Source organism: Lemur catta, chromosome 7, assembly GCF_020740605.2.
Source record: "Lemur catta isolate mLemCat1 chromosome 7, mLemCat1.pri, whole genome shotgun sequence".
Lineage (NCBI taxonomy): Eukaryota > Metazoa > Chordata > Mammalia > Primates > Lemuridae > Lemur > Lemur catta.
The window spans coordinates 65200921-65225889 of record NC_059134.1 but is presented as its reverse complement, the minus strand read 5'-3'; the positions used below and the strand labels follow the sequence as shown (position 1 = coordinate 65225889).

At 37.4% G+C, this 24969-nt stretch overlaps 1 protein-coding gene across 3 annotated transcripts in view; it reads right to left on the bottom strand.

Annotated features, from left to right (window-relative positions):
* The window catches only part of ZNF143 (zinc finger protein 143), a 52589-nt gene that overhangs the window by 1548 nt on the left and 26072 nt on the right, over positions 1–24969 (bottom strand). For all 3 annotated transcript variants that reach the window (XM_045557493.1, XM_045557495.1, XM_045557494.1), the window contains exons 8-15: positions 23264–23383; positions 21501–21576; positions 20665–20790; positions 18250–18429; positions 13892–14119; positions 11463–11611; positions 9222–9383; positions 297–443 (exon numbers count right to left, since the gene is read on the bottom strand). In XM_045557493.1, the coding sequence (XP_045413449.1) occupies positions 297–443; positions 9222–9383; positions 11463–11611; positions 13892–14119; positions 18250–18429; positions 20665–20790; positions 21501–21576; positions 23264–23383 (1188 nt within the window). The remainder of the gene's footprint in view (positions 1–296; positions 444–9221; positions 9384–11462; positions 11612–13891; positions 14120–18249; positions 18430–20664; positions 20791–21500; positions 21577–23263; positions 23384–24969) is intronic.

Here is a 24969-nt window from a genome sequence, read left to right as displayed (position 1 = left end):
CTAATTAGACTTTTATTTTGAGAGTAAAGATGGCTGGCTGGACACACATGGGGATGTACACCTGAAGTTATTTTTCTTGCTATAAATTCCTCTAGAATATGCAAATACAGTAGAGAACAAAGTGTTGGTCTCTTTGAGGTCACCTCAAACACAGCAATTTCCTTAAGGTAGCTTAGATGACACAGATTATTTTGCACCCCACCTCCTGTAAAGGTTATACACCAGCCACAGCGTACAAAGCTGAGAGCTATGAGTAGCACTGCTGTTGACTGAGGACAGTGTGCCCTTGTACTCACCTGAACTGCAATCTGGGTGCCATTGGATGTTGCCACTAAAGTCAGAGGTCTGGTTTCTGTGGTTACTAAGTGATGGCTATGCTGCTGGTGCCCGATTTCTGATGAAGCAGTATGGAACGCTGCCAAATCTTGAGCCACAATTGCAACCTTAAAAAAACAAAAAAAAAAAAACCCACACATGAAGAATTAAATTTGTGATTTAAATAGGTTAAAGTCCACTTAAATCAATGGATTGTCTTCAAACAATTCCCATAGACTTGTTGAAGCCTAACACAGAAAGAGACCTTATATATTGTCTATTCTGAACTTTTTTATTTAAGAAGTTCAGAGACAAGGGACTCATTATCTCATTATCTAAAGTTATGAACAGAGCCCATGGCAAAACAGAGTAGAGCACACTGGAGAAGTGGATCTGTCATGCCAGGGAGATGTGGCTGTCCTTAGGTTCCGTGACCCCTAACTGGCTGTTTGGGAAGTTATAAATGTGGACTGATTCGCATCTTAAATGTCTATTCCTGAGTTTGGATCAGTGGTAGAAAATATACTATTTTTTCCTCTTTACCTGTTATATTTAAAATTAGGTTTCCATTTAAGTAGGACCAGTGGCACTACTGACAAACTACAACATCTTGTCTTATACTCACTTCCCATTTTATATTCCATGGACTCTTTCCATATTCCTCCTGAAACATCTAGCCAGAGGGATTAAAAGTGCTTTTGTGGCTCTTACACCACAAATATAGCTTTTTAAAATGTAGACAACATAGAAAATGGCGACAACTACTTCTGTTAGATGATATCCTCAAACTTTACTCAGCCAAATTTAGAGGAAGAACAGATTAAAAAACAAAACTGCTGTTTTACTTGGCCATTAACCCACCAAGCATTCTAGATTTTGGGCTTATAGATATTTAGCGTGGATCAATCCCAGTAATGTTCCATAATCTATTACAGTAAGAAAAACATATTTCAGTCCAGCAATGACTGAGTAACTGACATTGGACTAACTCTCCTGCAGATAACAATTATAAACTCTTGACAAAACTATGGAAAAGCAACTATTGGAAGGCACTGAGGAGCAATGAAAAGCAGGAAGAAACTGGAGGGGATTCTCAAAAGGGAGCCACATTGGATTACATTTATATTTATTTATTTTAATTTTTAAAATTTCTTTTTAGAGACGGGGTCTCACATTGTTGCCCAGGCTGGTTTTGAACTCCTGGCCTCATGTGATCCTCCCACCTCATGCTCTTGAGTCACTGGGATTCATTTTATATTTTATGTTTAAAGAGATTTTTAGCTGGATGCAATGGCTCACACCTGTAATCTCAATGCTTTGGGAGGCAGAGGAGGGAAGAATGCTTGAGGCCAGGAGTTCAAGGTTATAGTGAACTATGATTGTGCCATAACACTCCAGTCTGAGTGACAGAGTGAGACCCTGTCTCTAAAAAATTGAAGAAAAAAAAAAAGTAAAAAAATAGATTTTCCACTGAGACTACTGTCCAGTCTAAGCAGCATGGGGCAGCTTAAAGTAAAAAGATAATGGAGTCAAGGGCTGCCAGAATGGCTGTACATTCAGAGGAATATCCTAGAAAGGATAGAATCAGAGTAGGGAGTCCTCAAATCTGCTATGAACTCTCCTCAAATTCTTAACACCTCTGAACCACAAATGTGTGCAGTTTCCAATAAGGTTCCAGTAAGTCTAGCAGAAAGCAGCAGCTGTAAGGCTGAAAAGCGAAGAAAAGATTTCAGCCCCACTCACCATAGAAGAGACAGAATTCGGAGTTTCAATCTTACCAACTGAGAGAGGGTTGGTAAACATCTGAGGCTTTATACCAAAATCCTAAAGACCATGCTTTAGGCATAAAGATTATGCCCCAGGACCAAAGATTCACCGAAGACCTAAGAGCAAAACTGAAACAGACCTGCCTTAACAAAGTATAAAACTGAGCCTCCACAGGTAATTTAACTACTTGATAGAAAAAAAAAAATCAATGCTTTTCGGGGAAAGATAACAAAATTCAGAATCTCTATAATGTGTCATCCACAAGACCCTGAATACAATTAAAAAATTACAAGACATGAGCAGAGGAAAATGTGACCCAGAGTCAAGAGAAAATGAACTCAACAGAAAAACACTTTGAGATTAACAAAATGTTGGAATTAGCATGTAATGATGTTAAAGTAGCTATTATAAATATGTTCAAGGGGTTAAAGGAAGAGATGGTAATGATGAATGAACACAAAGGGAAGACAAATGAGAACTATAAAAAAAGGAAATTCTACAACTGAAAATGACAACATCTGAAATTAAAAATTATCTGAATGAACAACAAAGAAGATGATGATGACAAAAGGGTCAGTTAACTCAAAGACAGATCAGTATCAGTTTTACATCTGAAGAACTGTGAGAAAAGGTTTTAAAACACTCAGACAGATCTCCAGCAACTTGTGAGACCAAGTTAATATACATATAATTAGAGTTCCAAAGGGAAGAGACAAAAAATTTAAAGAAAAAAATTTTTTCGTTTGTTTTTTTTGAGACCAGAATCTCACTCTGTTGCCCAGGCTAGAGTGCAGTGGCGTCATCCTAGTTCACTACATCCTCAAACTCCCGGGCTCCAGCAATTCCTGCCTTGGCCTCCAGGGTAGCTGCAACTATAGGCATGCATCACCACACAGGGCTAAATTTTCTATTTTTTGTAGAGACAGGATCTCACTCTTTTCAGGCTGGTCTGAAACTCCTAAGCTCAAGTGATCGATCCTCTTGCCTCAGCCTCCCAGAGTGCTAGGATTACAGGCATGAGCCACCACACCCGGCCAAAAAAAGCCTTTTTTTAAGCCAGGTACGGTGGTGTGTGCCCGTAGTCCTATTTACTTGGGAGGCTGAGGCAGGAGGATTGCTTAAGCCTCGGAGCCTGAGGACAGCCTGGGTGATATAGCTGGATCTATGTTTCTTTAAAAAAAAAAAAGTTAAGAATAAAAATTTTTTAAAGAAATAATGGCTAAACTTTTCCCAAATTTGGTAAAAACACAATAAAAAAATTAACATATATAAGAAGGCTAGAAAGCTATACCATAATCAAATTGGGTAAACACAAAGAAAGCTATACCATAATCAAATTGCTAAAAAGCAAATACAGGTTGAATATCTCTTATCTGAAATGCTTAGGACCAAAAGTGTTTTGAATTTTGAATTTTTTTTTTTGGATTTTGGAATATCTGTATTATACTTAACTGGCTGAGCATAACAAATCCAAAAATCTGAAATGCTCTAATAAGCATCTCCTTTGAGTATCATGTTGGAGCTCAAAAAGTTTCAGATTTTGGAGCACACCAGCCTGAGCAAGAGCGAGACCCTGTCTCTACTAAAAATAGAAAGAAATTATATGGACAGCTAAAAATATATATAGAAAAAATTAGCCGGGCATGGTGGCACATGCCTGTAGTCCCAGCTACTCGGGAGGCTGAGGCAGTAGGATCGCTTGAGCCCAGGAGTTTGAGGTTGCTGTGTGCTAGGCTGACGCCACGGCACTCACTCTAGCCCGGGCAACAGAGTGAGACTCTGTCTCAAAAAAAGAAAAGAAAACAGCCAGACAAAACATGATGTATTACATACAGGGGAACAATGATATGAACATGGCTGACTTCTCAGCAGAAACAAAGAAGGACAGAGACAATTTAAAGTGCTGAAAGAAAAAAAAAAACAGAATGAATTCTATATCCGGCAAAAATATCCTTCAAAGCAAAAATATCTTTCAAAGACAAAGGTGAGACATTTTTGGATAAATAAAAACATAATCTGTCATAAATTTGACTACAAATAATGCTAAAGCATATTCTTTGGGCCAAAGGGAAATGGTTCTTGATGGAAACTGAAATCTATAAAAAGGAATGAAAGGCACTGAAAATGAAAAATTAATGGCTAAATATAAAATATTATGCTTTCCATCTTTCTGTAATTTATTTAAAAGATTAACTGTTTAAGGCAAAAACATAATATTGTACTGTGGGGTTATAACATATGTCGACAAAAACTGCATCACAACAGCACAAAGAATGGGGGCATAAATGGAAATATACTGTTTCAAGGTTCTTAGATTTCATGTAAAGTAGTACTATATTAAGTATAAGTAGACCGTGATAACTTAAGGATACATACTGTAATTCCTAAAGCAACCCAAAAAAAAAAAAAAAGGAAGGATAATAGAAAGTCATTAGAGGAATTAAAACAAAACATATATGTACCTAATAACTGAGCTTTAAAATAAAGCAAAAAAAAGAACTAAAGGGAGAGATGATACAAATCCACAATCATAGTTATAGATTTTAATTCCTTTCTCAGTAACTGATAGAACAAAGATATAAAAAATTAATAAGGCTATGATATTTGAACAATACTATCAACCACCTAGGCCTAACTTGTATTTATAGTACACTACACTCAACAAGTGCAGAATACACATTCTTTTCAAACACACATGGAATAGAATGGGAAACTGATGAGATACACACAGAAAGTAAGTCTCAATAAATTTCAAAATAATGAAATCTTACAGAGTATGTTCTCTGACCACAACAATTAAATTTCAAATCAGTACCAATGAAATATCTAGAAAAGTACCAAATATTCAGAAATTAAGCAACGTAAATCTAAATAATCCAAGGGTCAAAGAAGAAATGACCAGAAAAATTAGCAAATATTTCACATTGAAAAAAAAAATAATTATATCAAAATTTGTCAGTTGAAGCTAAAGCAATCCTTAGAGGGAGATTTGTAGCTTTAATGCTTATATTAGAAGAGAAGGTTTAAAATAATTGATTTTAGTTTCCACCTAAAGAAGACAGAAAAAGGCCGGGCACAGTGGCTCACGCCTGTAATCCTAGCACTCTGGGAGGCAGAGGTGGGCGGATTGTTTGAGTTCTGGAGTTCGAGACCAGCTTAAGCAAGATCAAGACCCCCTCTCTGCTAAAAAATAGAAAGAAATTAGCCAGACAACTAAAAACATATAGAAAAAATTAGCCGGGCATAGTGGTGCATGCCTGTAGTCCCAGCTACTCGGGAGGCTGAGGCAGTAGGATTGCTTGAGCCCAGGAGTTTGAGGTTGCTGTGAGCTAGGCTCTAGCCTGGGCAACAGAGTGAGACTCTGTTTCAAAAAAAAAGAAGACAGAGAAAGAAGAAAAAATTAAACCAAAAGTAAACAAAAGGAAGGAAATAATGAAGGTATGAACAGAAATCAATGAAATGAAAAAAAAGAGATAAAATAAATGTAAAAATATGTTCTGTGAAAGATTAATAAAATTCATGCAGCCCTAGAAAGATAATCGAGTAAAAAAAGAAAATGCAAATCATCAAGAATGGAAGAAGGACATCATTTCAGATCCTATAGACATTAAAGGGATAATAAGGAAATATTATGAAATTTATGTCAATAAATGTGACAACTTAGATGAAATAGACAAACTCCTTCCAAACCAAAACTTGCCAAAATGTATATAAGACAAACTTGACTAGCATTATATCTATTACAAAACTTGAATCTATAATCAAAAACCTCCCCCAAAAGAAAACTACAGGCCTAGATGATGTCTCTGATTAATTCTATCCAACTTTTAAGGAAGAAATAATACCAATATTACATAAACTATCAGAAAAGAGTGCAGAAGGGAATACTTTCCAATTTGTTTTACGAAGCAAGCACAACCCTGATACTGAAACAGGAAAAGAAAACTTAAAGAAAAGTAATTATAGACCAACATGGCTTATGAAAATTGACACCAAAATCTTTAACAAAGTGTTAGCAAATTGTCACAGAGGATTTTTATGGCAGTGAAAATACTCTATATGATACTACAATGAGAGATGTATGTCATTATACATTTGTCCAAACCCACGTACAACACCAAGAGTAAACTCTGACGTACACTATGGACTTTGGGTGATTTATGATGTGTCAGTGTAGGTTCATCAGCTGTAACAAATATACCACTCTGGTGGGGATGTTGATAATGCGGGAGGCCATGCATGCGTGGGAGCAGGGAGTATGTGGGAAATCTCTGTACGTTCCTCTCAGTTTTGCTGTGAACCTAAAACTCCTCTAAAAAATAGTCTTTAAAAAATATACTAGCAAATTGAATCTCGCAATATATAAAAAGGTGACTATATCATAACCAAGTGATATTATGATGTATTGGTTTTTTTATATGTAAATTAAAAATACAATGATATATCATTTCACATCCACTAGAATGGCTAAAATGTTAAAAACTAACAACTCCAAATGTTGGTGATGATATGAAACAAATAGAACTCTTACTCATTGCTAGTGAGAGTGTATCACAGCCCAGCCACTTTGGAGAACTGCTGGCACTGTCATATAGTTAAATATGCTTCTATCCTATGACCCAGCAATTCCACTAACAGGTATTTATCCAAGACAAATAGAGCATATGTCTACAAACATATTTGTACTACAATTTTTTTTTGTTGTTGTTTTTGTTTTTTTGACAAAGAGTCTCACTCTGTTGCCCAGTCTAGAGTGCCATGGCATCAGCCTAGCTCACAGCAACCTCAAATTCCTGACCTCAAGTGATCCTCTCACCTTGGCCTCCCAGAGTGCTAGGATTATAGGTGTGAGCCACCACACCCAGCCTATACTACAATTTTTATTGCCATCTTATTCATAATAGTCAAAAACTGGAAGCATCTCAAATGTTCAAGAGGAGAATATATCAACAAATTGTGGACTATTCTTACAATAGAATACTGCTCTGCAATAAAAAAGAATGAACTGTTATTACATGCCAACGATGTGAGTAAATCTCCAAAATGTTATTCTTTTTTCTTTTTATTTTTTGAGACAGCGTCTCGCTCTGTTGCCCTAAGTAGAGTGCAGTGGCATCATCACAGCTCACTGCAATTTCAAATCCTGGGCTCAAGTGATCCTCTTGCCTCAGCCTCCCAAGTAGCTGGGACTACAGGCACATACCACCATGCCTGGCTAATTTTTCTGTTTTTTTTGTAGAGACAGGGTCTCCTCACTCTTGCTCAGGCTGGTCTTGAATTCCTGAGCTCAAGCAATCCTCCCGCCTCAGCCTCCCAGGGTGCTAGGATTACAGGCATAAACCACTAAGCCTGGCCTCACTGTAGTTTTGATTAGCATTTCCTGAATGGCTAACAATGCTGAACATCTTTTCATGTGCTTATTGGCCATTTGTGTCATTTTACACTCCCACTAGCTAGCAGTATATGAATGTTCTAGTGGCTTCACATCTTTGCTAACATTTATTTTTTACTCACAAGTTTCTTCTGAGCAATCAGTTTGTGTTTTTTAGTCTTTTTGATTTTAGCCATTTTCTTGGGTCTGAAATGGCATCTCCTGATTTTAATATGCATTTCTTTGATGATGAAAGATGTTGAGCACTTAATTGTGTTATGGGCCATTCATATATCTTCTTTTGTGAGGTCTGTTCAAATGAGCAACTATTTGCACATTTTAGAACATTATTTTTTGTTCATTTTGAATGGGCTGTTCATCTTTTTATTATAGATTTGTAGAAGTTTGTTACATATTCTCAATACAAATCTGTTTTCAGATATATATAGTGTGAATATCTTTTTCTCAGTCTGTGGGTTGTCTAATCTTTTTATTAACATATGTGTCTTTTGGTGAGCAGAATTAATTTTGATTAAGTCCAATTTATCAGGTTTTTTTCTTTTACTATTAGTGCATTTTGTATACTGTCCAAGAAATCTTTACCCTGAGGTTGCAAAACTATTTGCCTCTCTTTTCTTCTGAAGCTTTATGATTCTGAGTTTTGTATCTCAAGGTGTACAAGACCACCGATTTTGTTCTTTTTTCAGGATTGGAACTCAACCTTGCCTTTAGCACAATACAAGAACAGTTTCTAAATATATTAACCAACATCATTTATTTTAAGGGAAATAAAAATTAAAACTACAAAAAAATACATCAGATTGGCAAAAATCCAAAAGTTTGATACTACCATGGTGACTATGCTGAAGGAAAACAGGCACTCTCAAACCCTGCAGGTGGGAATGTAGACTGGCACAACCCTAGAAGGGAAGTTTGGCAACATTTTTCACAATTACAAATGCACATATCTTTGCACCCAGCAATCCTACTCTAGGGATTTATCTAACATATCTACTCACAAACATGCAAAATCACATGTGCAAAAGATTATGTATTATTTGAAACAGAAAAAGACTTTAAATAAATTACAGTATATCCATATAGTAGAATAGCATGCAGCTTTACAAAAGAATGAGAAAGCTCTCTAAATAATGAAATAGAAGGATCTTTGAGATGTATTGTTAAGTTTAAAAAAATAATAAGATGCAGAACAGTATAGCTTACCCATTCAAAAAAAAAAAAGGAGAGAAGACAACTACTTATGTGTATTTGTTTGTATATGTTTAATGAGTCACTGGAAAAATACATTAAAAACTAACAAAAGTGGATTATCTGTGGGGGCAAGAATTGAGTTGATGAAGGCAGGAGTAGAAGGAAGACTTCACTGCATACCTGTCTATTTTTTTGATTTTTTGAACCATGTGAATAAACGGCATTAAAAATATTAAATAAATTTTGCAAATACATTTACCTCCTAAATATCTGATGATGAATAGCTACCATTACTGAACACTTAATGTATACCTGGATGAGTACCTTACATGCATTATCTCATTCAATCCTTACGTCACCCTTGTGGGGTAGATGCAACTTATCACTGCTATTTTACAGATGAGGAAAAACAGACTCTGAGGGTTAAGGAGCTAAGTTGCAAAAATAGGATTCAATCCCAAGTTTGTGTGGTTAACCACTATATCATATTGTACATCTATGTAACAGTTTTGACAGTGATATATGTATTAATTGATATAACACAAAAAGTAATTACCTGTTGCCCCTCTGTACCCTCGGCAGTAACCATAGCAACAGAGTGTGTTCCTGCTGAGGAGATGACTGCGTCATGAGCAGGGACTGTGATGGGCGTGCCATCCTGCGTTACCATTGTGATGGTGTTGCCAATGGCCTGCATGTCAGCTTGAGATATGTTGACCTGAAATATAGTGCGTTTTACAAATCAGTCAATGATTCTTGTTATATTCGGCAATCTTACTTGAGGACTGGGCCTAATCCTTGTATAAATTTACTCTGTGGGAGCAAATAAGCCTTTTATAATGGAATAAACTCTATCAATCATCAGAAAAATCAATATAGTATTTCTTAATTGCATCTCTTCCTTCTCTATTCCTAATTTAGCCCCTTATTTTTCTCTCATCTGAATTTCTACAACAGTACAACTACTCTCCAGGTTTCCAGTCTAACTTTTCCCTAACCATCATCTACATTGACATCTTTCTAAAACAAAACAAAGCAAACCTCACCATCCTCCCTGCTTAAATCCCCAATGACTCTCTATCACTTATTGTTTAGACTTCTTACATGGCATTCCTGATCAACTTTAACAACTTCCCTAGACTCATCTTCTACAACTTTCAAATCAGCATATGACATTCCAGCCACAACTGATTATTGGCAATCCCAGAGTGTGTCATATTCTCTTATAGTTTCATGACTTTGTCTCCCCTTCAATCTCTCCATGGTGAGCTCATGAAAATCCTTCAAGACCCAACTGAATAGCCATTCTCTATAAGGGCCTCCAAGATTCTTTTATAGGAAGAATCATGTATTCGCTCCTCCAGGCGGCCAAAGCACTTTATATATCCCTGAATTATATAAGCCTCATTATGAAAAATTATCATTCATTTTACAAATGTCTCTCTCCTACTAGACTGTGATGTTCCCCTTCCTGTACTTCCCACATTAAGTCTACCAAAATGTCTGGCATGGGGTAGATGGTCAATAAATGTCTACCGTTAAAATGATTAAAGGAATGTAATGGAAATCTAATTCCTGAAGGAAATGGGAAGGTTAAAACTAGAGAAAATGCAATATTGGGATGGGGAAGATAGTTGTTTTGGAAAACATGAAGAGGGATTACACTTATTCTGTATGGTCAGAGAGGAGCCATGAGATGATATGGGGTTAGGTTCTGGTCTGATAAATACCAGAATTATCCAACAGTGGAACAGACTGCCTCTTAAGAGAGCAATTGCTTAATTGCTGGGGGCATTCTCAGTAGTGGCTGTTTCAGAGCTGCTGCAGAAGGAATTTCTCCTGTATAGGGAGGAGGAAGGTTAGATCAAATGACCTCAGAGGGCCTCTGTATATGATGATCTAATTCAAGAAAAAGTGTCAGGGCTGATGCTGAATTAAAACTGGTTTAAGTGGATTTGTTTAATCTTGCATGCCAGTAAGTGTAAAAAGAGTAGTGTGGGAAATTAGTGATGTCAAAGTGAGGAAGGGGATGAGTGGGATGGTAGGAAAGCTTTGTATTTTCCAATCCTGTGTATCAAAATAGGACCGATTAATCTTGTGCCTGTTTCCACCAGGTATTAAGACAATCTTAGCTAGAACTTAAAAAAATGAAATAAAGGCCGAATTATTTTAGGTTAGTGGCATCTAGAAAATAATGACAAGTTTGGCTATCAGAGAACTACCATTACACTGTGCTTTTCCTGGGGGAAATCAAGATACCTATTCTATAGACTCTGTGAAGCTAGGTGAGTGAATTCTCAGGATTCCTGTTAAGGAGAATCATGGAAATTTTATAGGTTTGCCTATCACTGACTTCCCAGGATCTTCTAATGGTACCATCATATCCTGATTACCCTAGCCAAGTCATTACTGATTTCTCAATCCCACCTCCCACATCTAATCAGTTACCAAATCCTATCCCTTTTTTGAGCCATGTTTCACATGAATCCAGTAGTACTTTTCAATGCCTCAATCTCACTGTGGTTCTGACCTTCATTACCTCACCTTGGACCTATACCAACAGCACCATTTGGATTCCACAGCATCATAAACATTCTCTGTCTACTAAGCTCCCTGCATGTGGTCTGTCTTAGCAGACTACTGAAAAACCTCTCAGGAATCTGCCACTGCCTACAGGCTGTAAGTTCAGACTTTAAGCCCTGATATTCAAGGCTTTCCTCAGTGGGGACCCAGCCTGCCTTTCAAGCAGGTTCAGATAAATATTATTTAACCTGTTTGGCTTTTGGTGGATACTTACATGCTGAGTCCCATCCTGGGATATGAGTGTAACTTGTTGACTCAACCCCGACTGGGTTACTGTGGCTACTTGTGTAGACACAACATCGTCCCCTTCTACACCTGTAACATACGTGATCTGGGACCCTTTAAGAACATCTTCACCTTGACCTGTTTAAAACAAATGAATCATTTATTTGACCAACCAACCCATCTGTGTAAAAAACAGGACATTTTAAGTATTAAAGAGAAAATTATATAAATTAAAATGTGTATGTATTATATCCTAAATCATGAAAATGGCTTCCAGGACCTCCTTCTGATTCCTCCACCTCCACTTTTACAAAGCCAAACCATATCAAAGCAGACCAAACCAAATCTTTCCACATCAAATTTAAGTGTTCTAATTTTGCTGGACCTCGTTTATTCTCTTGGTTGGAGTAATTACATGATACTGTGCATGTGTGTTGGGGGCAGGGAGGAGAGGACTGTACAGAAAGACAGACTGGCAAGTAACCCTTCAAATATGGCAAGTATGCACTAAGTTCTTTCATTCACTTAAGAAGCTGTTAAAAGTGATAAGACAATCTTCAAAAACATTAACCATAAAGCCAGAATGGTTTGTAAACACAACCTACTGATACTAACTTAGTCTTTAACACAAGTGACTGATGACAAGTCACCAGTACACAATGACATCACTGTGTAAAGACAATGTAATGGCACATTATCTGAAGTAAGGTTAATCATTTAATAAGTGACAGAACAGGAACCCCTATCCACTTCATAAAGAACTAGCAAGTAAACAGCAATTTCAACCGCCCACTACTGCTATCCTTGGCAACCAGGAAGATTCCCGATCCCTCTTTTTTTCCATCATTTTCCACCTCCCATGAAGTCAGAAAGAGAGCAAAAAAAAAAATTCCTCCTTCAAAGATGGACTTAATATGCTTATCTAAGAATACTTCTCACAGTCAGTGGTTGGTGCTAGCACTCACGTGGCTATAGTCATCAAGGTGTAATTTCCATGACAGTCATTACTTCACTTTCTTGTTTTCTGTTCCACATTTATACACCATTATTCCAATGGGTTACAAATCCCAGAGGATCATGTGAGAGAAAAGGAACACAAATCCATCTCTATTCTTGGAAAAGCAATCTTAGTTTCGTTTTATTTTAAACAAAATGTATATTATTATATTATATTTTCTAGAATATAAGAACTTCTGATAATCTGAAACATCAACATTTAAGGAAGAGACTGAGGAAGCTTAAAAAAGGAAGAGTCCTACAAAGTTTGCTTTCTAACTGAAGGGCTTCAGAAATTATTGCAGTATCTTTTTATTTACCTTCTTTCTCTTAGCAATTTTCAAGTATGCAGTGTAGTTTTATTAACTATAGTCAAGTGCTATACAATAGTTCTCCAGAACTCACTCCTTCTAACTGAAACTTTGTATTCTTTGACCAATATCTCGGCAGTTGATTTAATATCTAACCATGCACAGTTAACAGTGTTTTGGCTAGAAAATAAAATAGCTCAGGAATGACGGAATTATTATTTTCATATATCACCTGGCAAATACGTGGAAAGACAAATGAAGACTACAGGGGATCATTTGAGCAGATGATCTGTTCTTTCCCTGATTCTCCAACCAACTTTCCCACCTAAATGTTTTTCAGTGCTTTAGTATCAGTTATTAAAAATGAGAAAAGATGTCTTCTTTTAATTTTCAAATTTACTTCATTTAGGAGGTACTCAATGTAACAAAATGGTAAGACAACCTATGCTTTGCTTTATGTTTTACCTATGCTTAATTATTTAACTGCAATCATTGAATGTAGTTCTCTTAAAATATTTTTTCTAGGAGTTTATTCTTATTGAAATAAATAATTGTGTCTCTTACAACATACCTAATGACACCTGAATCAATGAAGAGTTATTTGGGAGCATCTCTCTATTCATATGATTAAGACCAACATCCTTAATGGACCCAACAGGCTGGCTGTCCCTGCTTCACTTTCCAGCCTCATTTCACACCACCTCAGGCAGAAACGCCACACTGCCCAGGCTCCTTTCAGTATCTCCAATTTACTTCCTCTCTCCAACCTCCTGGCTTTTTGCATATGACATCCCCTACATGTGGAACTTTCTCTTTCCTTTGATCTCTGCTTCCCTTCCCCCCACCCCTACTTCTTCACCTAGTTAACACTATTCACTCTCTAGGTCTCTCCAAACATTACTTCCTTGGGAAAGTCTTCTCTGACCTCCCAGACTAAAGCTGCCTTCTTATACATCCCAAAGCACCAAGTACTTTTCTTTGCTAGCACTTGTCACTGTGGTAAATTAGATGTTTGTGTGATTATATGAATGAAACATTATGATATGATAAATTATGTTCATAACTATTGATTCTCAAACTCAGAAACAGATAAAATGGACAAAACCTTCACCTGGGGGAGGCTCAAAGAAGGCTTCCTGCTCCTCCTCGATGGGCTCAGTGTCATTGTGGGCTGTCCGTTTGTGCATAGCCAGCGTGGAGATCTGCTTGTATGTCTTCCCACAGTGGTTACAGTTGTATGGTTTGGAGTGAGTGTGGACAACATGATGTTTGTACAAACTGGAATATTCTGTAAACCTTTTGTCACACCCAGGAACTGTACAAACATATGGCTTTTCCCCTAAGTAAAGAACAGTACCAAAAAAAGAAAAAAATCAACTTTTACATATGCAGGCATAATCATCCCATACCTCCCCCAAGGGGGAAAAAGCCTCTAAAAATAAATAGCTGCCAAATCCCTTCTCATCCTACCATGAGGCAGCACACAAGAACTATAGTTTTGACTTGGCTCAAGAGCTAGTCTACATCCTCAGTGCCTTTCCTGTGCATCAAGAACACTTTTCCCTTAACCTCAAGGAATGAGAAAAGTAAGGATAGAGATATTGCCCAGTTTAACTTTAACTTTGATGAAACTGTAATTTATTGTTCCCTGTAACTGGATACTCTGGATATCATTAATAATACTGTAATAATGACAATAATAAATGCAATTATTACTATACCTAATGTAGCTTATCCTAAGGGTTTTATAAAGATAATAAAAAAGGATTTTCTTAAAAAGTCTATTAGAGGCCGGGCGTGGTAGCTCACGCCTGTAATCCTAGCACTCTGGGAGGCCAAGGCAGGAGGATCGTTTGAGACCAGCCTGAGCAAGAGCGAGACCCCGTCTCTACTAAAAAAAACAGAAAGGAATTAGCTGGACAACTAAAAAATTAGCCGGGCATGGTGGCACATGCCTGTATCCCAGCTACTCGGGAGGCTGAGGCAGGAGGATCGCTTAAGCCCAGGAGTTTGAGGTTGCTGTGAGCTAGGCTGATGCCACGGCACTCACTCTAGCCTGGGTGACAGAGTGAGACTTTGTCTCAAAAAAAAAAAAAAAAAAAATCTATTAGACATAGTTGGATATGTCAACATATCTAAAAGGACATACATGTTCCATTTAAGTTAACCTGACTTCTTACATTCAATCAAAAGTTATTGAGTATTCACTAATAGCAAGTAGGCGATACAAAGGGAAGTAAATACTTTAATTCTTGTTCTATGAAATAATCTGAGAATAGTACAGGCAGTACATATATTTTTAGAACTTTTTATTATAGCAAATTTCAAACATACATACAAGTATAGAGAAATAAACCTCCATGTACCAATTACCCAGCTTCAATTATCAATTTATGGCCAATATTGTTTCTTTTATTTACTATATATTTCTCCCTTTTTTTTTTTTTTTTTTTTTAAGCCAGTCAAATTTAGCAGTCGGGGGTTGAATACCTTCCCCCTTCTTCTTACCCAGGATTATTCTGAAACACTTCCAGATAGCATTCCATTTCATTTGTAAATATATCAGATGGTATATCTAATGGATAGATTTTTTCTTTTAACAACTGTAAACAAAATTAATAATTACTCAATATCATTAAATAGCCAGACAGTGCTAACCTGTAGTAGTGTGGGGATCTAAACTGAAAGCAAACTGGAACAGATCAATCTAACTGTAGTTTAAATGAACACTTTTAACTATACCTAAGAAGTTGGGGTAAGGGAGAAAATAAATCAAATTTATTTATTGGGCTAAGTGGCAAAGGTAAGGGGAAGAACTGCAAACACATCTTTAACACTTTTTAGTAGGTTTGTTTATTGGAGTGGTATGGATGAAGCGATCCTGAAACTATTTTAGATGTAATAAAAGATTGAGCAAATGAGTAAATATTTTAACACTGTTGGAAGCCAGGGCTCTTGCTGTGGAAGAAGAGGCATACAACTATGGAATAGGGGAAGAAAAAAAGGAACCCTGTAGGGTGAACTGGAATTGGAGGTATTGGTGTGAACTCCTGATTTCTAAAATGTGCATATACAAGTATGTATATGTGCATGTCCCAGTTTATTCTCATTTTATACCTTCCTTGGGTAACTGCCTCTTTCCATATGTTTCTAAATATAGTGAAACCACCCACGAACAGTAAAATCTCATACTAATGTAACGTAATATAAGTCTTTTTTTTTTTTGAGACAGAGTCTCACTCTGTTGCCTGGGCTAGAGTGCCATGGCATCAGCATAGCTCACAGCAACCTCAAACTCCTGGGCTCAAGCAATCCTACTGTCTCAGCCTCCCTAGTAGCTGGGACTACAGGCATGCGCCACCATGGCCAGCTAATTTTTTCTATATATTTTTAGTTGTCCAGTTAATTTCTTTCCTTTTTTTCTTTTTTTAGTAGAGACGGGGTCTTGCTCTTGCTCAGGCTGGTCTTGAACTCCTGAGCTCAAACGATCCTCCCGCCTTGGCCTCCCAGAGTGCTAGGATAAGTCTTTTTTTTTGAGACAAAGTCTTGATCTGTTGCCTGGGCTAGAGTGCCATGGCATCAGCCTACATCACAGCAACCTCAACTCCTGGGCTTAATTGATCCTCTTACCTCAGCCTCCCAAGTAACTGGGACTACAGACATGCACCACCATGCCTGGTTAATTTTTTCTTTTTTTTTTTTTTTTTAAGTAGAGAGGGGCCTCGCTCTTGCTGAGGCTGGCCTTGAACTCCTGACCTCAAGTGATCCTCATGCCTCTGCCTCCCAGAGTGCTAGGATTACAGGCATGAGCCACCACACCCAGCCAGTCTCAGTCTTAGACATAAAGTAATTGGTGGTTGTTTCCTGTCCTCTGCCCAGTTCCAATTCTCAAAGTAGGCAGGTTAAAGTTCTTATCTTGGTGGATGGTTGTGGGGAAGATGTGAGGGTAAAAGAAATGCCAGTCAGTTTCAACTTGGAAAATCAGCCCAACTGATATTTAAACTAGAGCAGAAACTGCCACTAGGTGGCACCAAACCACAGCCAAGAAGTGAATGGATTTAGATTGCGCTTTTTTTTTTTTTTTTTTTTTGAGAGTCTTGCTTTGTTGTAGGTGCTAGAGTCAGTAGCATCATCACAGCTCACTGCATTGCAATCTCAAACTCCAGGGCTCAAGCGATCTTCCTGCCTCAGCCTTCCTTCTGAGTAGCTGGGACTAAAGGTGCATCTCCACCAAGCCTGGCTAATTTTTCTATTTTTTGTAGAGACAGGGTATCCCATGTTGCTCAGGCTCGTCTTGAACTCCTGACCTCAAGCAATCCTTCTACCTTGGCCTCTCAAAGTGCTAGGATTACAGGAGTGAGCCAACACACCTGGCCTCATATACTTTATTTTATTTTATTTATTTTTGAGACAGAGTCTCACTCTGTTGCCCAGGCTAGAGTGCCGTGGCGTCAGCTTAGCTCACAGCAACCTCAAACTCCGGGGCTCAAGCAATCCTTCTGCCTCAGCCTCCCGAGTAGCTGGGACTACAGGCATGTGCCACCACGCCCGGCTAATTTTTTCTATATATATTTTTAGCTGTCCATATAATTTCTTTCTATTTTTAGTAGAGATGAGGTCTTGCTCTTGCTCAGGCTGGTCTCGAACTCCTGAGCTCAAATGATCCTCCCACCTCGGCCTCCCCGAGTGCTAGGATTACAGGCATGAGCCACCACGCCCACCCTCTCATATACTTTAAATGGATCAATTATATAGTATGTGAATTATATCTCAATAAAGCTGTTTACCAAAAGAGAATATATCCATAGACCACCCCACCCCCTCTGCCAATAAGCTCCAAAAAGTCCAGATTAAGAACCACCCTTACCATGCATGGACAGCACAACACACAAGGCCTCTGACTACTTCCCTGACCTTACCTTGTACAAATCTTCTACATGAACTCTATGCTCTCAAGTCATATGGAACCACCACCAGTATCATCCTTTTTCATACCTTTGTGCTTTACCCAAGACATTTCCCCTGCCAGAAATATCCTTCCCTTTACCTGGCAAACTTCAGGATTCAGTCTGTAGGTCAAATTTGCCCTGGAAAGCATTCCTAGAATGGTTCTCCCATTCCCACAGAAATGACTGCTTCCCTCTCTGCTTTCACAGCATATTGTTCATATAATGGGAGACATTGCAGCAACTCTATGTGTACTATCTTTCCTCAAGTAGATACCTCTGACAACGTCTTACCTGTCTATCTCTGATGCCTGGCAGGAGAACACACAATAGATGCTCAATAACTGTTTGTTGAAGACACAAATATATGAATGTTAAGGTGAACTTTTTAAATTTGCTTTATCTCTTTCCACTGTGCCAAGTGGTAGAAGGAGGGAAGAGATTAATGGAAACGGTTTCTGGAAGAGGCAGGAATTAAACTGAGCTTTGAAAGATAAAAGACCAAGAGATCAGAGACTGTTACCTGTGTGTATCCTCACGTGGTTTTTATAATTGGTTGCACTGGCAAATGCCCTCCCACATCCTGGCTCTGTGCAGTAATAAGGTCTTTCTCCTGTGTGTGTCCTAACATGCACTTTTCTGATATTTGATGTTGTAAAGGACCGACCGCAGCCTTCAAAGGGACACTTAAAGGGCCTTTCTCCTGAAAATACAAAGGGTAACAAATTAAATGTTGCAAAAATATAAAGAAAATGGAAATGTCTTATCCTTCAATACTGCCTGGGATCATGCTCAGGATCCTAGCCTTCTTGTGTTGAGCTTCCCTTGCGGGCATTTCTTTTTTTCTGAAAACAGCACCTTCTACTTCAAACTTAAATTTACCTAAGAAACCCTGAATGGTATTCAAAACTCATCACTGATTACATGACTCTCCAAGATGGAATCATTCAGGTGGGCATATTAAAAAATGAGCTGAGAAAAGCAGAGAAAGAAGAATCAGAAAGAAATATAAAAGAAAAATAGAGTCAAGAATAAGGATTAAGTTAGAAGAGCCCCTAACTGAATCCCCTAAAAGGTTATCTCCTACTTCATTTATGCTATAATACCTTGAAGGAAAATAATTTTTGGTCTTTTAAAAATCTAGTGCCTACCACATAATGTGCATCAAAAATACTTGCTGAACATACTACTATTCTTGTAATCTAAACATCTGAAAAGTCTACTCTGCCAATTATGTTCCGTTCATTCATATTTGCCTTATACAACCTCGGAACACAAAAGGCCTTTAAACACAAAAGGCCTTTAAATTCAAGCAGGAAGTACCCTTTCCTTTTGATTCCCATGTGTCCTTTTCTAGAATGACCTCACATTAAGCAAACAATTTTCAGGGCAGAAAAAAAAATTCTCTCTCTATATGTATGTGCAGCTAGATATAGATATTTATCTACATATATGGTGAGTTTGTTATTTTTCTTTTGGTCAAATGAAATTACAATACCCCTGTTGATGAAAACCATTCCAAAAGATTTCTGCCTTCAAGTATGAAACCATTTAAAAAGGAACAGGAATCTTTGATCCTGTCTTTCATGAGAGTTTTGTTTATTATGTCAGCCTAAGGAGAACAAGGAGTTTATCCTGGGCAAGTCTCTTCTCTTCTATGGGTCTAGATGACCTCTAAAGTCTTCCCAGCTTTGACATGCTATGGTAAGGAATCAACTATTTTAAAACAATTTTCATTGTACTATAAATACTACTACTCTGATTCTGTAACACCCTGCTTTGTTTTTGCACTGAAATCATCTGTGTTTATAATAGAAATTCCTAGGCCCTTTATTCAATCCAACATTATACCAATGAAAATATCATGATTTTAAAAAATGAATACTATCAAAGGAATCATAATCCTGATATTTTTGATCAATATTAATAGAACTAGATTATTGGTTTTATATAGTTTTTATATAAAAAGTTTGGTTATGTTGCAAATGTAAATAGAATTTGCAGGAGCTTAGGAACACTTTCCTCCAATACAATGAATAAAAATAAGTGCATGAAGGAGACAGAAGCAGAGACTTACAGGTCTGTTCCTGAACATTGTAAAGTATAGCCAATGTGGGGTCATATTTGAGCTAAAGGTTAAACCTTAAAGGCTAGAAAAATCCTACATGGAAATTTGCTAAACTATTTCAGAATATTTAGAAGTACAGAAATTACAGCATTCGGTGACACAATTATCACATGTTTAAAACATCTGTACTATAATCAAATCCCAAATGGAATTATCTTATTGCTTTATTATTTAGTCAACAGCTTATAATGGCATCTCTTATCAACAGTTTCTAAATTTTTTCCAGCTCTGCTTAAAAGCAAATAATTACCTTTATAATACTAATTCCATAAGCAATCAAGTATAAGGAGAAGAGGCGAAGGAAAAGGAGACAAGAATAAAGTACCATGTAGGAGATAAGGAAACGTAAAGGGGAGGAGAAATGATCACAAAGAAATAAAAGTCTTCCGTGAGGCTGCTAGGGGTTCAGACACTTTCTTTAGCAGCAGCTTAATGCAGGAGAAGCAAAACTAAACTGAGAAAGAATTGGGTGTCTTTGGTTCTGGTCTCAGTTTGGCTACTAACTAGCTGTGAATCCAAGGTAAATAAATTTGTTGCTCAGGCAATTCCTGGAAACTGAAAGGGCTGGTGGTCTAAGGCCATTACTAATCTTTTTTGAGACATGGACCCTTCTGAGAATTTAACAGAGTTAAGGCCCTCATTGGAAAGAAGCAGACATGCACAAACAGCAAGTTGCATGGAATTTCAGGAGTTTAAGAGAAGCCCTTGATGCTCATTTCCTGAAATTCTTCCAGGGACTCCTTCCCCACGGTCCCTCCCTGAAGGTTAAGAATTCCTGGCCTAGATAAGACATTCTGTTCACACTAGTACCTGTATGAGTTCTGATATGTTTCTGCAGATCTCCTGAAGTTTTGAAAGATTTAGTACAATTATCTTCTGAACATCGATATGGCTTTTCTCCTGTATGAGTTCTGACATGACTTTTTAATCCATAACCTTTAAGAAAAATTTAAAAGAAATTTAATTATATAATACTCCTCTAAACATGCACATTGAGATTAAGCTATTGAAAAATATACTAAATGCCAAGGATAACATACTAGGCAAATACAACAGAATAACTATTTAAAATATAAGAGCATGGACAGCTCAGGACTGTGATGCTGAAAATTCAATAGTTTCATCTCTGTCTGGAAGAGGTTGTGTGTTTCTTTTTTTAAAGTGCCCCAATTTTATTAGATGTTGTTTACAACTCATATGCTAAAAGCTTGAAGTGGGAATACAGACATGGAATAAGGAATGGAAGTCAGGAGGCCTGGTACCAGTCCTGGCCCTGCTGAATGTGTCCCTGGAGAGGCCCCATCCACTGCTAAATTTCTATTTCTCCACGGTTCTCTGAGATCTGTCCTAATGTTAAATTCTATGTTAGCTTTTAAAGTTAGGCTTTTAATTTCCTGCTAAAAGAAACAGAGTATGGAATGAAAAGTATTGAACACAGGAGGCAGAGACAAGTCTGTGGAGAAAAACGAGAACAGAGGGGGTGTAGAGCACGTAGGACAAAAGGCTGCTAAGAGAGAGACTGAAAAACTGGTTATGTGCTTCTGCAGATTCACACAATGGCTAGGGAGGAGTCAGTTCCTGCCCTGGCCCATCTCTGCTTGACCCCCTAATCAGAACAAAGAAACAAAGAAAATTTCAATTTTTACCTGTTGCAAATGCTTTCCCACAGCCTTGGTGTTCACACTGATAAGGCCGGTCTCCTGTGTGTGACCTCTCATGGACCTGTTATTAAAACGCAGGCATGATTCTATTTCCTTTACGTATACCTCAGGTAGATGGTCTCAACACAGACCTATTTTTTTCCCTCACTGCTGAATGATTTTGTTGTATGCTTTTTTTAAAAAAAAAAGACAACTTCACAAAAACCATAACGCAATAATTCTCAGTATTCTAAATATTACATATTAAGAAATACTTATTTTAAACAAGGAACAGGAACATTTGACCTTTGAGTTTTTCTAGAATAGTCAAAGTGGCCCATGTTTTTTTGCATGAAACGTACACATGATGAGAAGCAGAAGGGGCAGCATGCAGGGAGAGGCTACAAAATGTAAGGTTAAGAGTGTGGAGGCTGCTGCTAGAGGGACCTAGATCTGACGCAAGGCTCTGCCACTGCTTAGTGGTGTAGCCATAGGCACTAGACTTCTTTAAGTCCCAAAGTCCTCTCTGTAGAGTGGGGACATAATAGGATCTACTGTGTTGCTGCAACAAATGAGTAATCATGACTACGGCCAACATTTACTGAAGCTTTACTATATATTAGGCCACTATTTTTCAGTACTTTACAGATACAGTATTAACTTATCTAATTCTCACAACCACTTTGTGAGGGAGGTACTTTTACAATCCAATTTTATAGATGAGGAAAATGAGGTACTAAGAGGTCAACTAACATGTCAAGATTACACACTGATAAATAGTAGAGATGAGCTCTAGGGCCACTACTCCAATATGCTAAGTGCATATTTTCTGACACATTTTAAATTATTCAATAAATCTTACCTTTTATTGTTGTGAGACATGGTATGTTCTGTTGTGTTTAGCAGCAATTAAAATAAAAACACTTGGGCCAGGCAAGGTGGCTTATGCCTGTGATCCTAGCACTCTGGGAGACCAAGATGGGAGGATCGCTTGAGCTCAGGAGTTCGAGACCAGCCTGAGCACCCTGTCTATACTAAAAATAGAAAATTTAGCCAGCCTTCATGAGGCACACACCTGTAGTCCCAGCTACTCAGGTGGCTGAGGGAGGAGGATCATTTGAGCCCAGGAGTTTGAGGTTGCTGTGAGTCAGGCTGACACCATGGCACTCTACTCAGGGCAACAGAGTGAGACCCTGTCTTAAAAAAATAAATAATTAAAAATAAAAATATTTGGCCCCAATTTTTTTTTTTTTTTTGAGACAGGGTCTCGCTCTGTCACCCAGGCTAGAGTGCAGTGGCATTATCACAGCTCACTGCAACCTCAAAGTGCTGGGCTCAAGCAATCTTCCTGCCTCAGCCTCCAAGGTAGGTACTACAGGCTTGCATCACCACACCCAGATAATTTTTCTAGTTTTGTAGAGACATGGTCTTGCTCTTGCTCAGGCTGGTCTCAAACTCCTGGCCTCAAATGATCCTCCCACCTCAGTGGTCCAAATATTTGAAAGACTATTCAAATATATAGAGTATCTATCATGTGCCAGCCAGTATGTTAGACATTAGGAATACAGAGATGAAAAAACACACTCCAAGCCCTCAAAAAAATGATAGTTTCTAAAGTCTGCATGGGCTTTTTATGTGTCTGTATATGAGTGTCAGTATATTCATAAGTGGGAGAAAACAGTAGTGTTTGAATGATACTAGTGTATCACATTAGTATTTAATGTCCTAGGTATTCCCATAACTAGATACAGCATTTCTTTTATATATACCTTAAGATGATGAGCTGTTGTATATAATTTTCCACATCCATCATATTCACATCGAAATGCTTTCTCTCCACTCTGTTGAGATTTAGCAGTTACTCTGGTTGCATGTCCTTGTAAGACAATCTAGATAAACAAAAAGTATGATTTAAATTGTTTATACAGAAATAAAATAGATGAAATTACTATTTTCAGAATAAAAAAGATAAAACTGTAATGTGGGTTTCCAGACTCAGTTCATCACTTTACTAAGATTCTATCACTCTGAGTCAGGTTAATTCTGTTTCATAGTTGAAGTCCGCAGCTCTAGAAGTACAGTAGTTAAAAGGAGAGCTATAAGAACACACAGCTGAAGCTCACAAATCTATTCCTAATCTAGAAAACTGACCCAAGTAGCACCTTCATTATATGCAGGTATTCCTTGACATATTCAAGGGATAATTCTATATGTTTTTTAAGACACATGTCCTCAAAACAATGTCAAAAGCATTTTCTATTTCAAAAGCAATCAAAAAGAGGGAATTAGGTCATTTAAGTCACCTGTAGGAAACATTACAGTCCATATGATCTTAGTCTGTATTTATATTCACTAGAAGGTAATTTTTCTGAGATGTAGCCACAATACTTCCAACAATGGCACTGATTTTAAAGGCTTTTTAGAGATGACCACCTATTTTAGAAATTGGATACCATAAAAAGTGAAGAGTGACTTTCTGCTTTGTGGGCCATATGGTGATAGTGTTGCAACCTCCTATCTCTGCAGATTGTCACACATGGCTCAAAAATGGCTCTCTGCCAGAGCCTTTTTTATATTATAAAAATTTCAAAATAACAGAAAAAAGATCTTCATGACTGAGAAGATACTACAGATATTACAGGCTGAAAGTGAAATCTTAAAATAAAAGGCATAACAAAAATTAAGCAGATGTCCCTGATTGGCTTTTTTCCAAAGAGCTATTAGAATCTCTTTGGTTTCTGTTAAAGGGAAATATCTTATTTCCATAAGAGATTCTGCCACACCTCACCATTTGCAGATTAACATGAAGTTGTTGGTAAATAAAAATTTCATAAATATATTTTTAATTGCCTCATGCTTTCTGTCCCCATCCTTAAGGAGGTAAATGTGCTTTACAGAATTTCTGGTATGAGGACTGATAAATAAAAATTTGTCATTTATATTACTACATATTTAGGCTCTGAAATAATGTGTTTTCCCCATTTTCAGGTAAACCCAGATATTTTTCAATCTGTACAAAATTATGACTTAATACATTTATATATTTATATTAAAATATTTTCCAGGATAGATACATTTTAAAAACTTATTTCTTACTATATTGTATGTAACAAAATAGCTCTTTTGGAAGATAGCTATCTAAACTCTGGGAATTGGTTAAATCCTCACCATTCTGGGTAATGACTTACTATAGTATTACACATGTTTAAATGGTAAAGTGAGAGAATGAAGGAGTTACAGAGGCTAGTATGAGGGTGAGGGAACTGCATTAGATTATAACAGTATAGAAGACAAACTTCTCCTTGTAACTTTTTTTTTTCTCTCTTTTTTTTTTTTTTTTTTTGAGACAGAGTCTCACTCTGTCACTCTGGCTAGAGTACAGTGGGGTCATTATAGCTCACTGCAACCTCAAACACCTGGGTTCAAATGATCCTCCTGCCTCAGCCTCCCAAGTAGCTGGTACACTGCACCTGGC